Consider the following 13,560-nt stretch of genomic DNA (forward strand, 5'->3'; position numbering starts at 1 on the left):
GTCAAAGATCAGTTGACTGTATTTCTGCAGTTTTATTTCTGGGCTCTCTATTCTGTTTTATTGATCTGTCTTTTTTTCCTCCCTAATACCATATTGTCTTAATTATTGTACTTTATAGAAAGTCTTGACATCAGATAGTATCAGTCCTCCAAAATCGTTGTTCTTCTTCAACATTGTGTTACTATTATGGATCTTTTGCCTTTCCATACAAATTTTAGAATCTGTTTATCAATGTCCACAAAATAACTTCCTGGGATTTTGATTGGGGTTGCATTGTATCTATTGATGAATTTGGAAAGAATCCATGTCTTGACAATATTGAGTCTATCCATGAACATGGATTATTTTTCCATTTATTTAGTTTTTTTTTTTTTCATCAGAGTTGTGTAGTTTTCCTCATATAGATCTTGTACATATTTTATTAGATTTATACCTAAGTGTTTCATTTTTGGGGTACTAATGCAAATATATTTTGTTTTAAATTTCAAATTCTACTTGTTAGTTGCTGGTATATAGGAAAGCAATTGATTTTTGTATATCAACCTTGTGTTCTGCAATATTGCTGTAATTGCTTGTTAGTTCTAGGAGGTTTTCTTAATTGATTCTTTTGGATTTTCTACTTAGGTGATAATGTCATCTGTGAAGAGAGAGAGTTTGTTTTTTCTTTTCCCATCTCTATACTATTTTTTGTTGTTCTTTTTTTTTTTTCTTATATTTTATTGCACGTTAGGTTCTAGGGTACATGTGCAAAACATGCAGGATTGTTGCATAGGTACATACATGGCAATGTGGTTTGCTGCCTCCATCCCCCTGTCACCTGTATCTAGCATTTCTCTCCCTGTTATCCCTCCCCAACCTCCCTACCCTCCGCTGTCCCTCCCCTCTTCCTCTACAACAGACCCCAGTGTGTGATGCTCCCCTCCCTGTATCCATGTGTTCTCATTGTTCAACACCCACCTATGAGAGAGAACGTGGTGTTTGATTTTCTGTTCTTGTGTCAGTTTGCTGAGAATAATGGTTTCCAGATTCATCTATGTCCCTACAAAGGACATGAACTCATCATTTTTTATGACTGTATAGTATTCCGTGGGGTATATGTGCCACATTTTCCTTGTCCAGTCTATCATCGATGGGCATTTGGGTTGGCACTTGTCCAGTCTATCATCGATGGGCATAGCTGTTGTAAACAGTGCCAAAGTGAACATACATGTATGTGTGTTTATAATAGAATGATTTATAATCCTTTGGACATATACCCAGTAATGGGATTGCTGGGTCAAATGGAATTTCTAGCTCTAGGTCCTTGAGGAGTCGCCACACTGTCTTTCACAATGGTCGAACTAATTTACACTCCCACCAACAGTGTAAAAGTGTTCCTGTTTCTCTACATCCTCTCCAGCATCTGTTGTCTCCAGATTTTTTAATGATTGCCATTCTAACTGGTGTGAGATAGTATCTCAATGTGGTTTTGATTTGCATTTCTCTATACCGTTTACATTTTTTTCTTGTTTTAATTAATTAGCTAGAACTTTCAGTATAATGTTGAAAAGAAATGATTAGAGGGGAGATTTTTTGCCTTGTTTCTGATCTCAGCAGAAAAGCTTCAGAGTTCTCACTGTAAAGTGTGATGTCAACTGTAGGTTTGTGGTAAATACTCTCCATTTCTAGTTTATCAGAGTTATTATCATGAATGGGTATTGGATTTTGTCAATTGCTTTTTCTGCATCTATTGATATTTTCATGTGATTTTTCTTCTTTGGTTTGTTGACATGATGGATTACATCAATTGACTTTCAAATGTTGAACCAGCCTTGCATACCTAGTATAAATCCCACTTGTTTGTGGTATATAATTCTCTTGACACAATGTTGGATTTTTTTTTTTTTTTTGAGACTGCATCTCGCTCTGTCACCCAGGCTGGAATGCAGTGGGGTGATCTTGGCTCACTGCTACCTCTGTCTCTGAGGTTCAAGCAATTCCCCTACCTCAGCCTCCCTAGTAGCTGGGATTATAGGCATGTGCCACCATGCCCAGCTAATTTTTGTATTTTTAGTAGAGACAGGATTTTGCCATGTTCTCCAGGCTGGTCTTGAACTCCTGACATAAGGTAATTCGCCCACCTCAGCCTCCCAAAGTGCTTAGACCACAGGAATGAGCCACTGTGCCTGGCCTACAATGTTGGATTTGATTTGCTAATATTTTATTGAGGATTTTTGCATCTAATTTTTTTGTTTGGTTTTAACATTAGGATGATGCTGAAATCGTAAAATGAGTTAGAAAGTATTTCCTCTGCTTCTATTTTCTGAAATAGATTATAGATATTTGGTATAATTTCTTCCTTCAGTATTTGGCAGAATTCACCAGTGAACCCATCTGGGCCTGGTGTTTTTTTATTTGGAAATGTATTAATTATTGATTCAATTTATTTAATGAAGATGGGCCTATTCCAATTGCCTATTTCTTCTTGTGTGGTTTTTGGCAGCTTGTGTCTTTGAAGAAATTGGTTCTTTTAATCTAGGTTATCAAATTTGTTTTTATAGATTGTTCATAGTGTTGCTTTTTTATTCTTTCAATGTCCACAGAATCTGTAGTGATGCCCTTTCTTTCATTTTTGACTTGAATAGTTTTTGTCTTCTATCTTTTTATTTTAGTTAGCCTGGCTAGAGACTTGTTGATTTTATTGATCTTTTCAAAGATCCATATTTTTTTTTATTGATATTCTCAATTGGTTTCTTGATTTCAATTTTATTATTTCCACTGTACTATTTCTCCTTACTTTGGATTTGTTTTTCTTTCCTAGTTTTCTATGATGGAAGCTTAGATAACTGATTTTAGTTCTTTCTTTTTTTCTGATATATACATTCAGTGCTAAAAATTTCCCTGTAAGCACTGCTTTTACTATATTGTACAAATTTTGTTAAAGTGTGTTTTCATTTTCATTCAGTTCAAAATATTTTAAAATTTCTCTTGAGATTTCTTTTTTGTTATTGAGAAGTATATGGCTTTATATTCATATATTATGGGATTTTCCAGTTATCTTTCTGTTATTAATTTCTAATTTGATTCCATTTTGATATGAGAGCAGAAGATTTCTCTTCTTTCAAATTTGTTGAGGTGTATTTTATGACCTAGAATTATTTTCAGTTTCTTTTTGAATAATTCCCAGGGAATTTTTCTCATTTTTATGTGAGCTCAACTGTGCATATGTGAAGATTATTTGTATACTTTATTCAGCATCTTAGTTTTTTATGTAAAGATTTTCAAGTTTTCTAGTTCTTCGTAATTCCATAAAATAAAGGTCTTAACTGATATAATTTACATTACTGGCTTATAGTAAGATTTAATAAATGTAACTTTTTTTTGAGATGAATCTCACTCTGTCCCCAGGCTGGAGTGCAGTGGCACGATCTTGGCTCACTGCAACATCTGCCTCCAGGTTCAAGCTATTCTCCTGCCTCAGCCTCCTGAGTAGCAGGGATTACAGGCACCCACCACCATGCCCACCTAATTTATTTATTTTTTTTTAGTAGAGACAGGGTTTCACCATCTTGGCCAAGATGGTCTTGAGCTCTTGACCTCTTGATCCACCTGCCTCGGCCTCCCAAAGTACTGGGATTACAGGCGTGAACCACCATGCCCAGCCAATGTTACCTATTCTTAAATATTATCAACAACATTATTATTTTCACAAGTATACAAAACTTGGACATTTGGGTATAATAGATTACAAACTGGTCTATCAATTGAGGAAATGGTTACTGGATATAATGTGTAGATTATTTTACAAAAACATAATAAAATATGGGCTATTGAAATAATTGAAAGCATATCACCCTTCTAACTACATGTTCCCCGCCCTTTAAAATCTTCATTTTAAAACTTCAGGGAAACTGGAAAGTGTTGTGACTTTGTAGCTGTTAAACACTGAAAGATATATCTATGGGTATATATATTTATGTGTAAATTACATGCAACAATGTTATTTACATGCAGATTTAAAAATGTTATATTCTGCATGAAGTTGTCTGTCTTTTTTCCCTTTTGTAGGAGGATACTTCATCGAGACTTAAAATCAAAGAATGTATTTCTGAAAAATAATCTACTTAAAATTGGTAAGATTTTTAAAAATGTGTATATTTTAGATTTTGTCATTTCAAATTGAAGTAAATGGTACACGGAAGTGTTAGAGTAATCATTGGTTTATTTAAATTCCTCAATATTTTAAGTATGCATGCTGCTGAAACAAACACTGAATTCTCAGGTTTCTTACCTGATGGGCCCAACAAAACCTAATTATTTTGTTTCTCCGTATCTGATATAAATTGAAATATACAAATTTACTACATATTTGATAGCTTTTCAAATATACTTTGAGTTCCCTGCTTCATGCCAGTTACTTTACAAGTTTTTAGAATCATTTACTGGTTTGATTAATTATTACAGGTTTCTTATTTATATTATTTCGTCACAAGCAATAAGCAGTTATTGTAGATAATTAAAATGTTGATATAATGGCTTTATTAACCTTTAGTTCTTCAGAACTGTACCTCTCCTTATAACAGCTACTAGATCATCTAATCATCATGTAGGGTGTTCTTGGGGAAGGAAAGAAGGAATAAAAGCATGCAACTAGTTAGGCAGGTGTAAAGAAGCTGATAGATTCAAATTTTTATAGTCGTGTTCTTGAATAGTCTCAGATCTTTTCTTTTAAACTCTCCTTTATTGTAAATTTAAGAACAAATTCTTCTCCCCTCAGGTGAAATTGTATATCATCTTATTCAGTTTTTCCAGAATCATTCTGTGTGCCATTATTCAGACTTGAAACAGCTTTTTATATCAAGTTGTCTAGTTCCCCATAATTCCAGAAATAAAGAATTTTAGCTTACATAATTCACTTTTCTGGCTCAAGTCTTCCTTCTCCTATAAAACTTATGTTTTAAAGCTATTTACCAGCATTGTATAATTTAAGATATATTACTTTTCTTTCCTGTTAAAATGGTATAAACCATTGCATAATGAAATGGTCACATTAGGCACTCATTCAGTTGTTAATTTCCAGGGCTAATTTTTTGTTGGCTTAAAGTATTCATAAGAATTAATTATTATTTCAAGGAGACTTTGGAGTTTCTCGACTCCTAATGGGATCCTGTGACCTGGCCACAACTTTAACCGGAACTCCCCATTATATGAGTCCTGAGGCTCTGAAACACCAAGGCTATGACACAAAGTCGGACATCTGGTGAGTGGGCTGTGGGCTAGATTCTTCATCTGCTGCCCTGAAAGAATGGTACATTTTGTCTTTCAGCTCATTTACTTACTCCATACGTTTCCTTTATCCCTTTGACATGAATCATTCTGTGACCAGAGTAAAAGAAGGTCTTTTGCATTTAGAACTTGATATATTTCACGAAACTAGTTTCAAAAATTCTCTTTATTCATTGGTTAATTGGTTGGTTTTGGATTTTTAGTTCTTGAATTACAAGGGAAAGTTCTTAAAGTACCATAGGTATTAAAATTTTGTGTATTTCTGTTAACCTATTAAAGTATTTGTGACCCTAAATACTGTGCTTATTCTATTTTAAGGTTAACTTCAATCTCTGTGGAGAATGTACAGTGTTTCTATGTTTTTCTTGTTACTTTTAAGAATTTTACTAGGGATATTGACTTTAAGGATAAACTTATAAAATTTCTAGATTTTCAGTGATAAATGATCTGAGATGTCTCAGTTTCTCTGAGCTCTTATATCAAAGGAATTTCTCCTTGCTTGTTATGGAACCAGGTGAAATCTCACTGCAGAAGCCATGTGGAAAATTGTGTTCCACATGGTAAGTGTAAGCAATAGAACTTATTTCTTTTCCTTTGAAGAGGAATCTTATTATATAATTTTCTGCTTGTTAAGTGTTGAAAGAACAATCTAGCTGAGGGCTTGTTAATTAAGTAAATAATTATTATATGCAAATCAACATAAATAGTTCTGAGCTTTCAAAGACTAGCAGTGTAGGCTGGGCATGGTGGCTCACACCTGTAATCCCAACACTTTGGGAGGCTGTGGTGGGCAGATCATGAGGTCAAGAAATCGAGACCACACTGGTCAACATGGTAAAAACCCGTCTCTACTAAAAAAAAGTACAATAATTAGCTGGGCATGGTGGCATACACCTGTAGTCCCAGCTACTCGGGAGGCCGAGGCAGGAGAATCGCTTGAACCCAGGAGGCAGAGTTGCAGTGAGCCAAGATCGTCCCATTGCATTCCAGCCTGGGCAACAAGAATGAGACTCTGTCTCAAAAAACAAACAACCATTCAGGACATAGGCGTAGGCAAGGACTTAATGACCAAAACACCAAAAGCATTGGCAACAAAAGCCAAAATAGACAAATGGGACCTAATCAAATTCCACAGCTTCTGCACGGCAAAAGAAACAGTCATTAGAGTGAATCGGCAACCAACAGAATGGGAAAAAATTTTTGCAGCTTACCCATCTGACAAAGGGCTGATATCCAGAATTTACAACGAACTAAAACAGATTTACAAGAAAAAAACAAGCCCATTCAAAAGTGGGCAAAGGATATGAACAGATACTTTACAAAAGAAGACATACATGAGGCCAACAAGCATATGAAAAAAATGCTCATCATCACTGTTCATTAGAGAAATGCAAATCAAAACCACATTGAGATACCATCTCACGCCAGTTAGAATGGCGATCATTAAAAAGTCTGGAGACAACAGATGCTGGAGAGGATGTGGAGAAATAGGAACACTTTTACACTGTTGGTGGGAATGTAAATTAATTCAACCATTGTGGAAGACAGTGTGGCGACTCCTCAAGGACCTAGAACTAGAAATTCCATTTGACCCAGCCATCCCATTACTGGGCATATATCCAAAGGTTTATAAATCGTTCTACTATAAGGACACATGCACACGAATGCTCATTGCAGCACAGTTTACAATAGCAAAGACCTGGAACCAACCCAAATGCCCATTGATGATAGACTGGACAGGGAAAATATGGCACATATACACCATGGAATATTATGCAGCCATCAAAAATGATGAGTTCACATCCTTTGTAGGGACATGGATGAACCTGGAAACCATCATTCTCAGCAAACTGACACAAGAACACAAAATCAAACGCTGCATGTTCTCACTCATAGGCGGGTGTTGAACAATGAGAACACATAGACACAGGGAGGGGAGCACTATACACTGGGGTCTGTTGAGGGGAAATAGGGGAGGGACAGTGGGGGGTGGGGAGTTGGGGAGAGATAGCATGGGGAGAAATGCCACATATAGGTGAAGGGGAGGAAGGCAGCAAATCACACTGCCACGTATGCACCTATGCAACAATCTTGCATGTTCTTCACATGTACCCCAAAACCTAAAACACAATAAAAAACAAACAAACAAAGACAAGCAGTGTGAAAGATGTGTTCACTTCATTCTTCTAAAGAAGATAAAGTAGAAAATTACATTTTCTCTGGTTAGGGAAAAGTGAACCACAACAGGGTGTACGGCTTAGGATTTTCACAAGGGTCATTATCTGTTCTTGTTCTTTGTTCTCATGCCTACCAATCGGGAGAGAACATTGTCAGGATTAGGTCTGGCTATGGCAATTCCCTGTGAATCTTGTCCTTTCAATTCAGTCTTAGAATTGTTCATTTCTAAATTATTCACTGGGTTTTTTCCATCATTGGCTTACTTCTACCCTGCAGGTCTTTTCCAATTTACCTGTCATCTTCCCTCTTCTTTCCTCCTAACCCCCTTAACTACCACATCCAAAAGAAAAAGAAAAACCAAAGCAAACAAAACCAAACATCACAAAGGTATGTTTAGAGGAATAACTAATGAGTTCCTTTAAATTTTGCTTTATTGAGCATCTACTATTTGCCCAAGACTGTAATATCCCTTAGGGTATAAAGCAAAAGTGATAGGATTCCTCCCTATCAGGAGAAATCTTGCTTCTTTTGGAATCCCTTTCTCTATTTTGAGAAATCAGTTTTGGGCTTTGCTTCAGATTGAATTTCAATTATGTACCTATATATCTCTTCACATTTAATTTTTAAAATTAATATTATAGACATTTTAAAACAGATTCAAATATATTTCTTTATAGTTCAAGGTTATATGGTATCTCAGGAAGATGTTATCTCATTTGAATTAAGAGTAAGTTAATTTACAAAGCCTATCATTCAAGTTTTGGGAATTATATGCAACAAACCTGGATCCTTTTGACAGGCATCTATATCTGCCTGCCAGATCAGATAACTATCTCCTGGGAAATGGAGGCAGCAGAACCCACAGGGAGGAAAGGAAAGCATAGAGTGTTCGTCTCAGTTATGTCAGTGTTATTTCATTTTAAAAAATTGCTACTACTATTACATATACAATTATGGGATATCAGATAGTATTGCTGTATTTTAGGATTACAAAAATGTCTGACTCAAGAAAAACAAAACAGCCAAAACCTCCAAAATATACACATGCAGGAGTTTAATGTGTTTCTCTGAGCATTAGGTTAGTTCTCCTTGCAGAGATTAACTTTTCAGCAAGTACAAGCTTAGGATTCATCATCATCCAGACCCCTAATAACCACCTTATTATGGATGTAGTAATTACCCTGGTTGTATCAGAATCAAAATGGGCTTATCTGGTAATGAAATTTCTATTGCCAAACCTAAAATAGAAAGAATAAGAGATAACTATTAATTATAGTGGCAGATACATATGTGTGAGGAGTAATTTTTCGAAGACACTCTTAGAAAAATTAGATTGAATGAGGTTGAGAACCTGTCTCTGAATCTTAGTGTGTAGCATCAAACAGATGCTACAATAAACAATTGTGGAATTTTTTTTTAGGATTGGAAACACTTGTGAATAATTGACAGGTGTTTTGTTTTAGCACGACTAGCTGTACCTATATTTATAATGCTTAAAGGAGAATTGGCCTAATACTGATTATGTTTTCATCTGTTAATGTTTGCCCATATATAACATTATCTTCATTCTACAATCTGTTAAACTTTTCTGGCTTCATTTATTTATAGCATTCAGTACAGGAAGTCCTTCTCCTGAAAGTGGGTTAGGTTCCAAAAGTTTAAACAGTTATTTGCAAAGTTAGGATAATTAGGTTTACTGAGGACAATGCTTTGATCACAGCTGATTGTATAAGCAATTGTTCAATATTTTTATACCCACAGGAGGAATACAAATATGAGTTGGGTTCCTAGGCCAGCTCATTAAATTGATTTAAACTGTGAATAGTTAGAGTATATTATTTTGGTGGGAGAAACAAATAAAGGACAATATTATTTGAATAATGGTACTGCAATTAAACAGAAAGAAAACAAAATTTCACTGTTGGCCTTATTTATTTTGTTATGAGAAGCCAACGAGATGGCTCTTTCATCTTGTAGCCCCATATTTTTTGGGCGATTTAAGTAAAGGTAACAGTGGTAGGAATATTGGCATCATCAGAGTGTTCTGTGATGCTCTCAGGGTTTTTCTGATGTGGGGCAGAGGTAGGTTGGGTAGGGGACAGAGAAGGAGTCTAGCTCACGCCCAACATTGGACTTAACGCTTTAGTGATCTTGGGGCAGAAGTGTCAGACAAGGATTAGCTATGGGTAGAAGAAAACAGAGGAGAACCAGCACCTGCCTGACCTGCCAGGACCAAGAAAGTATCCTCACAGAACCTTTCCAGGGTGGACAGGGAAGGGGTGGGGACAACAGCCTATTTTTTTGAGAAATACAGTACAACTTGGCAGCATTTCCTGAAACTATAATGGGGCTATCTAGTAGCTAGCAGCCAACAGCTTCATTGGCTGCCTCTTGGTAAAGAAAACTCTGGAGGAAAAGAATTCAATTTTTTTTTTCACTTGCCCCGACCTAGGAAGTTCTTATATGGGTTCAAAGCAAACTGTTGACCAGGGAGTGCTTTCCTAGGGAATAAGCACTGGAGTCAGTATTATCACCCAATAGAAGCTTAGGTGAGAAAACATTTCAGTCAGGTGAAGTATATTTGAGCATTTATATATTTTTTTCAATGACCAGCATGAAATGATTGATACAAACTCTGTAGATAGTGCTAATTTGGCCTGATGAATTTTAAAAGGGCTCATAACATAGCTAATAAATCCTTGTTAAATTGCTATTGATGGAGGAGGGCAGTGCAAGATGGGTGAATAAGGGCCCCATTGATCATGCCCCTCCCTAGGAACACCAGGTTTAAAAAATTTACCTTTTTAATTTTTGTGGGTATACGGTAGGTGTATATATTTATGGGGTACATGAAATGTTTTGATATAGGCTTGCAATTCATAATAACCACATCATGGAAAATGTGGTATCCTTCCCCTCAAGCATTTATCCTTTGAGGAAGACCAAGTTTTACAACTATCTACACAAAGGGATCACCTTCATAGAAACCAAAAATCAGGTACCAGCTCAGCCACAGTGGTGTAGAGGACCAAGTGAGATCTTGGGGTCCCTGATGTTGTGCCTTACCTCTTGGATAGCATTTCTGGACCTTCCGTGGTGCAGAGGGGAGCCCACTGCCCTGAGGGGTGAGTTCCAGGCCTGGCGGTATTCACCACAAGCTGAAGGAGGAGTCCTTGGGCCTTAATTGAGCATCAGTGGTAGCCTGAGAGTATTCCCTGTAGTGGTGGTGGCCATGGGGTGAAGCTCCTCTGCACATAGAATGGGGAAGGGAAGAGTGAGAAGGACTGTGCCATGTGGTTTGAGTGCCAGCACAGCCACAGTAGAATAGAACACCATGCAGATTCCTAAGGTTTCTAACTCCTGTCCCTGGCTCTGGGAGAACATCTCTGGATCTGCCTGGGACCTAGGAAACTCATACCCCTCAAGGAAAGGACACAAACCTGGCTGGCTTCGTCATCTGCTGATTGTAGAACTCCAGGGCCTTGAGCAGACATAGGTAATAGGAAGTGGTTACATGGGGCCTTGGGTGAGACCTGGTGCTGTGCTGGCTTCTGGCCTGAACCAGTGCAGACCCAGTAGTGGTGACCAAAGGAGTGCTTATGTCACCCCATCCCCAGTTCCAGGCAACTCAGTACAGAGAGACTCTATTTGTTTGGGAGAAAGTAAGGGAAGAGAACAAGAGTCTTTGCCTGATAATCCAAAGAATTATTCTGCATCTTATCTATGACCACCAAGGAGGTACCTCTACAAGTCTGTAAGAACTATAGTGTTACTGGGCTTGGGGTGGCCCCAATGCAGATGTGGCTTAGATCATAACACCCAAGTATTTTTAAATACCTGGAAAGCCTTTCCAAGGAGGATGGGCACAAACAACCCCAGATTGTGAAATACTGCAATAAATACCTTGATGAACAGTCACAAGTATCAAGACCAACCAGAAAAACATGACTTTACCTAACAAACTAAATAAGGCACTAAGAGACCAATCCTGGAGAAATAGATAAGCAACCTTTCAGACAGAGAATTCAAAATAGCTGTTTTGAGGAAATTCAATAAAATTCAAGATAACACAGAGAAGGAATTCAGAATTCTCTTAGATAAATTTAATAAAGAGAGTGAAATAATTAAAAAGAATTAAGCAGAAGTTTTGGACTTGAGAAATCCAACTGATATACTGGAGAATGCATCAGAGTCTAGCAGAACTGATCAAGTAGAAGAAAGAATTAGTAAGCTTGAAGACAGGATATTGGAAAATACTCAGTCAGGATATAAGAGAAAAAAGAATAAAAAAGAATGAAGCACACCTACAAGATCTGAAAAATAGCCTCAAAAGGCAAGTCTAAGAGTTACTGGCCTTAAAGAGGAAGTGGAGAAAGAAATAGGAGTAAGAAGTTTATTACAAGGAATAACAACAGAGAACTTCCTGAATCTAGAAAAAGATACCAATATATAATTATAAGAAGTTTATAGAAGACCAAGCAGATTTAACTCAAAGAAGACTACCTCAAGGCATTAAATAATCACTTTCAAGGATAAAGAAAAGACCCTAAAAGCAGTAAGAGAAAAGAAACAAATAGCATGTAATGGAGCTCTAATACATACAGCAGTAGACTTCTTCTTATTGGAAACCTTACAGCCCAGGAGAGAGTGGAATGACATATGTAAAGTATAAAAGGAAAAAAGTTTTATCCTAGAATAGTGTATCTGGTGAAAATATCCTTCAAGTATGAAGGATCAGTAAAGACTTCCCCAGACAAATACAAGCTGAGGGATTTCAGCAGTACTATACATGTCCTACAATAAATGACTACTGTGATTAAATACTTCAGTCAGAAAGAAAAAGATGTTAATGACCAATAGGAAATCATCTGAAGATACAAAACTAACTGGTAATAAAAAGTATACAGAAAAACAAAGAATATTATAGCACTGTAACTATAGTGTATAGTCTACTTTTAAGTGAAAACTAAAAGGAACCAAATAAAAATAATCATAACAAATTTTTAAGACACAGTACAGTAAGATATAAATAGAAACAAGAGAAAGTTAAAATCCAGGGGAACAAAGTGTAGAATTTATGTTAGTTGTCTTTTTCTGTTTGTTTATGCAAGCAGTGCTAAGTTATTGGCTTAAAATAATGAGGTAAAAGATAGTATTTGCAAACCTCATGGTAACTTCAAGTTAAAAAACATACAATGGATACACAAAAAATAGAAAGCAAGAAATTAAATCATACCACCAGAGAAAAAAAAAATCACCTTCACTAAAAGAAGGACAGGAAGGAAGGAAGGAAGGAAGAGAACACCACAAAACAACCAGAAAACTAATAGAAAAATGATAGGAATAAGTCCTTACTTATTAAATGTAAATGGACTAAACTCTCTAATTAAAAGACACAGAGTAGGCGAATGGATTGAAAAAACAAAGCTCAGTGATCTCTTGCCTATAAGAAACACACTTCACCTATAAAGACACACATAGATTAAAAACAAAGGGATGGAAAAAGCTATTTCATGCAAATAGAAACCAAAAAAGATCAGGAGTAGCTATACTTGTATCAGACAAAGATTGCAAGACAAAAACTTTAAGATTTCAAGACAACTATAAGAGATAAGGAAGGTTCTTATATAATGATACAGGACTAATTCAGCAAGAGGCTATAACAATTTTAAATATATATGCACCAAACACTAGAGTATCCAGATATATATAGCAAATATCATTAAAGATAATAGACCCCAATACAATAATATCAGGAGATATCAATACTCTACTTTCAGTACTGAAACGATCTTCCAGACAGAAAATAAATATCAAACTTACTCTGCCCTGTACAACAAATAGACCTAATAGATATTATAGAACATTTCATCCAGTGGCTGCAGAATACACATTCTTTTCCTCAGCACATAGATTATTTTGTGATTGTTAGGTCATAAAACAAATCTTAAAATATTTAAAAAATTGAAATAATATTAAGCATCTTCTCTGTCCACAATGGAATAAAACTAGAAATCAATAATGAGAAATTTTGGAAAGTATACAAACACATGGAAATTAAACAATTTGCTTCTGAATGATCAGTTAGTAAATGAAGAGATTAAGAAGGAAATTGCA

At 36.0% G+C, this 13,560-nt stretch overlaps 1 protein-coding gene across 6 annotated transcripts in view; it reads left to right on the top strand.

Annotated features, from left to right (window-relative positions):
• NEK11 (NIMA related kinase 11) overlaps positions 1–13,560 on the top strand; it is a 313,205-nt gene that overhangs the window by 95,915 nt on the left and 203,730 nt on the right. For all 6 annotated transcript variants that reach the window (XM_064378689.1, XM_064378693.1, XM_064378690.1 and 3 more), the window contains 2 exons: positions 4,048–4,112; positions 5,113–5,239. In XM_064378689.1, coding sequence (XP_064234759.1) covers positions 4,048–4,112; positions 5,113–5,239 — 192 coding nt within the window. The remainder of the gene's footprint in view (positions 1–4,047; positions 4,113–5,112; positions 5,240–13,560) is intronic.

The sequence above is a fragment of the Aotus nancymaae genome, unplaced genomic scaffold (assembly GCF_030222135.1).
Source record: "Aotus nancymaae isolate 86718 unplaced genomic scaffold, 86718_ANA_hifiasm-v0.15.2.pri h1tg000019l, whole genome shotgun sequence".
In the NCBI taxonomy this organism is placed as follows: domain Eukaryota; kingdom Metazoa; phylum Chordata; class Mammalia; order Primates; family Aotidae; genus Aotus; species Aotus nancymaae.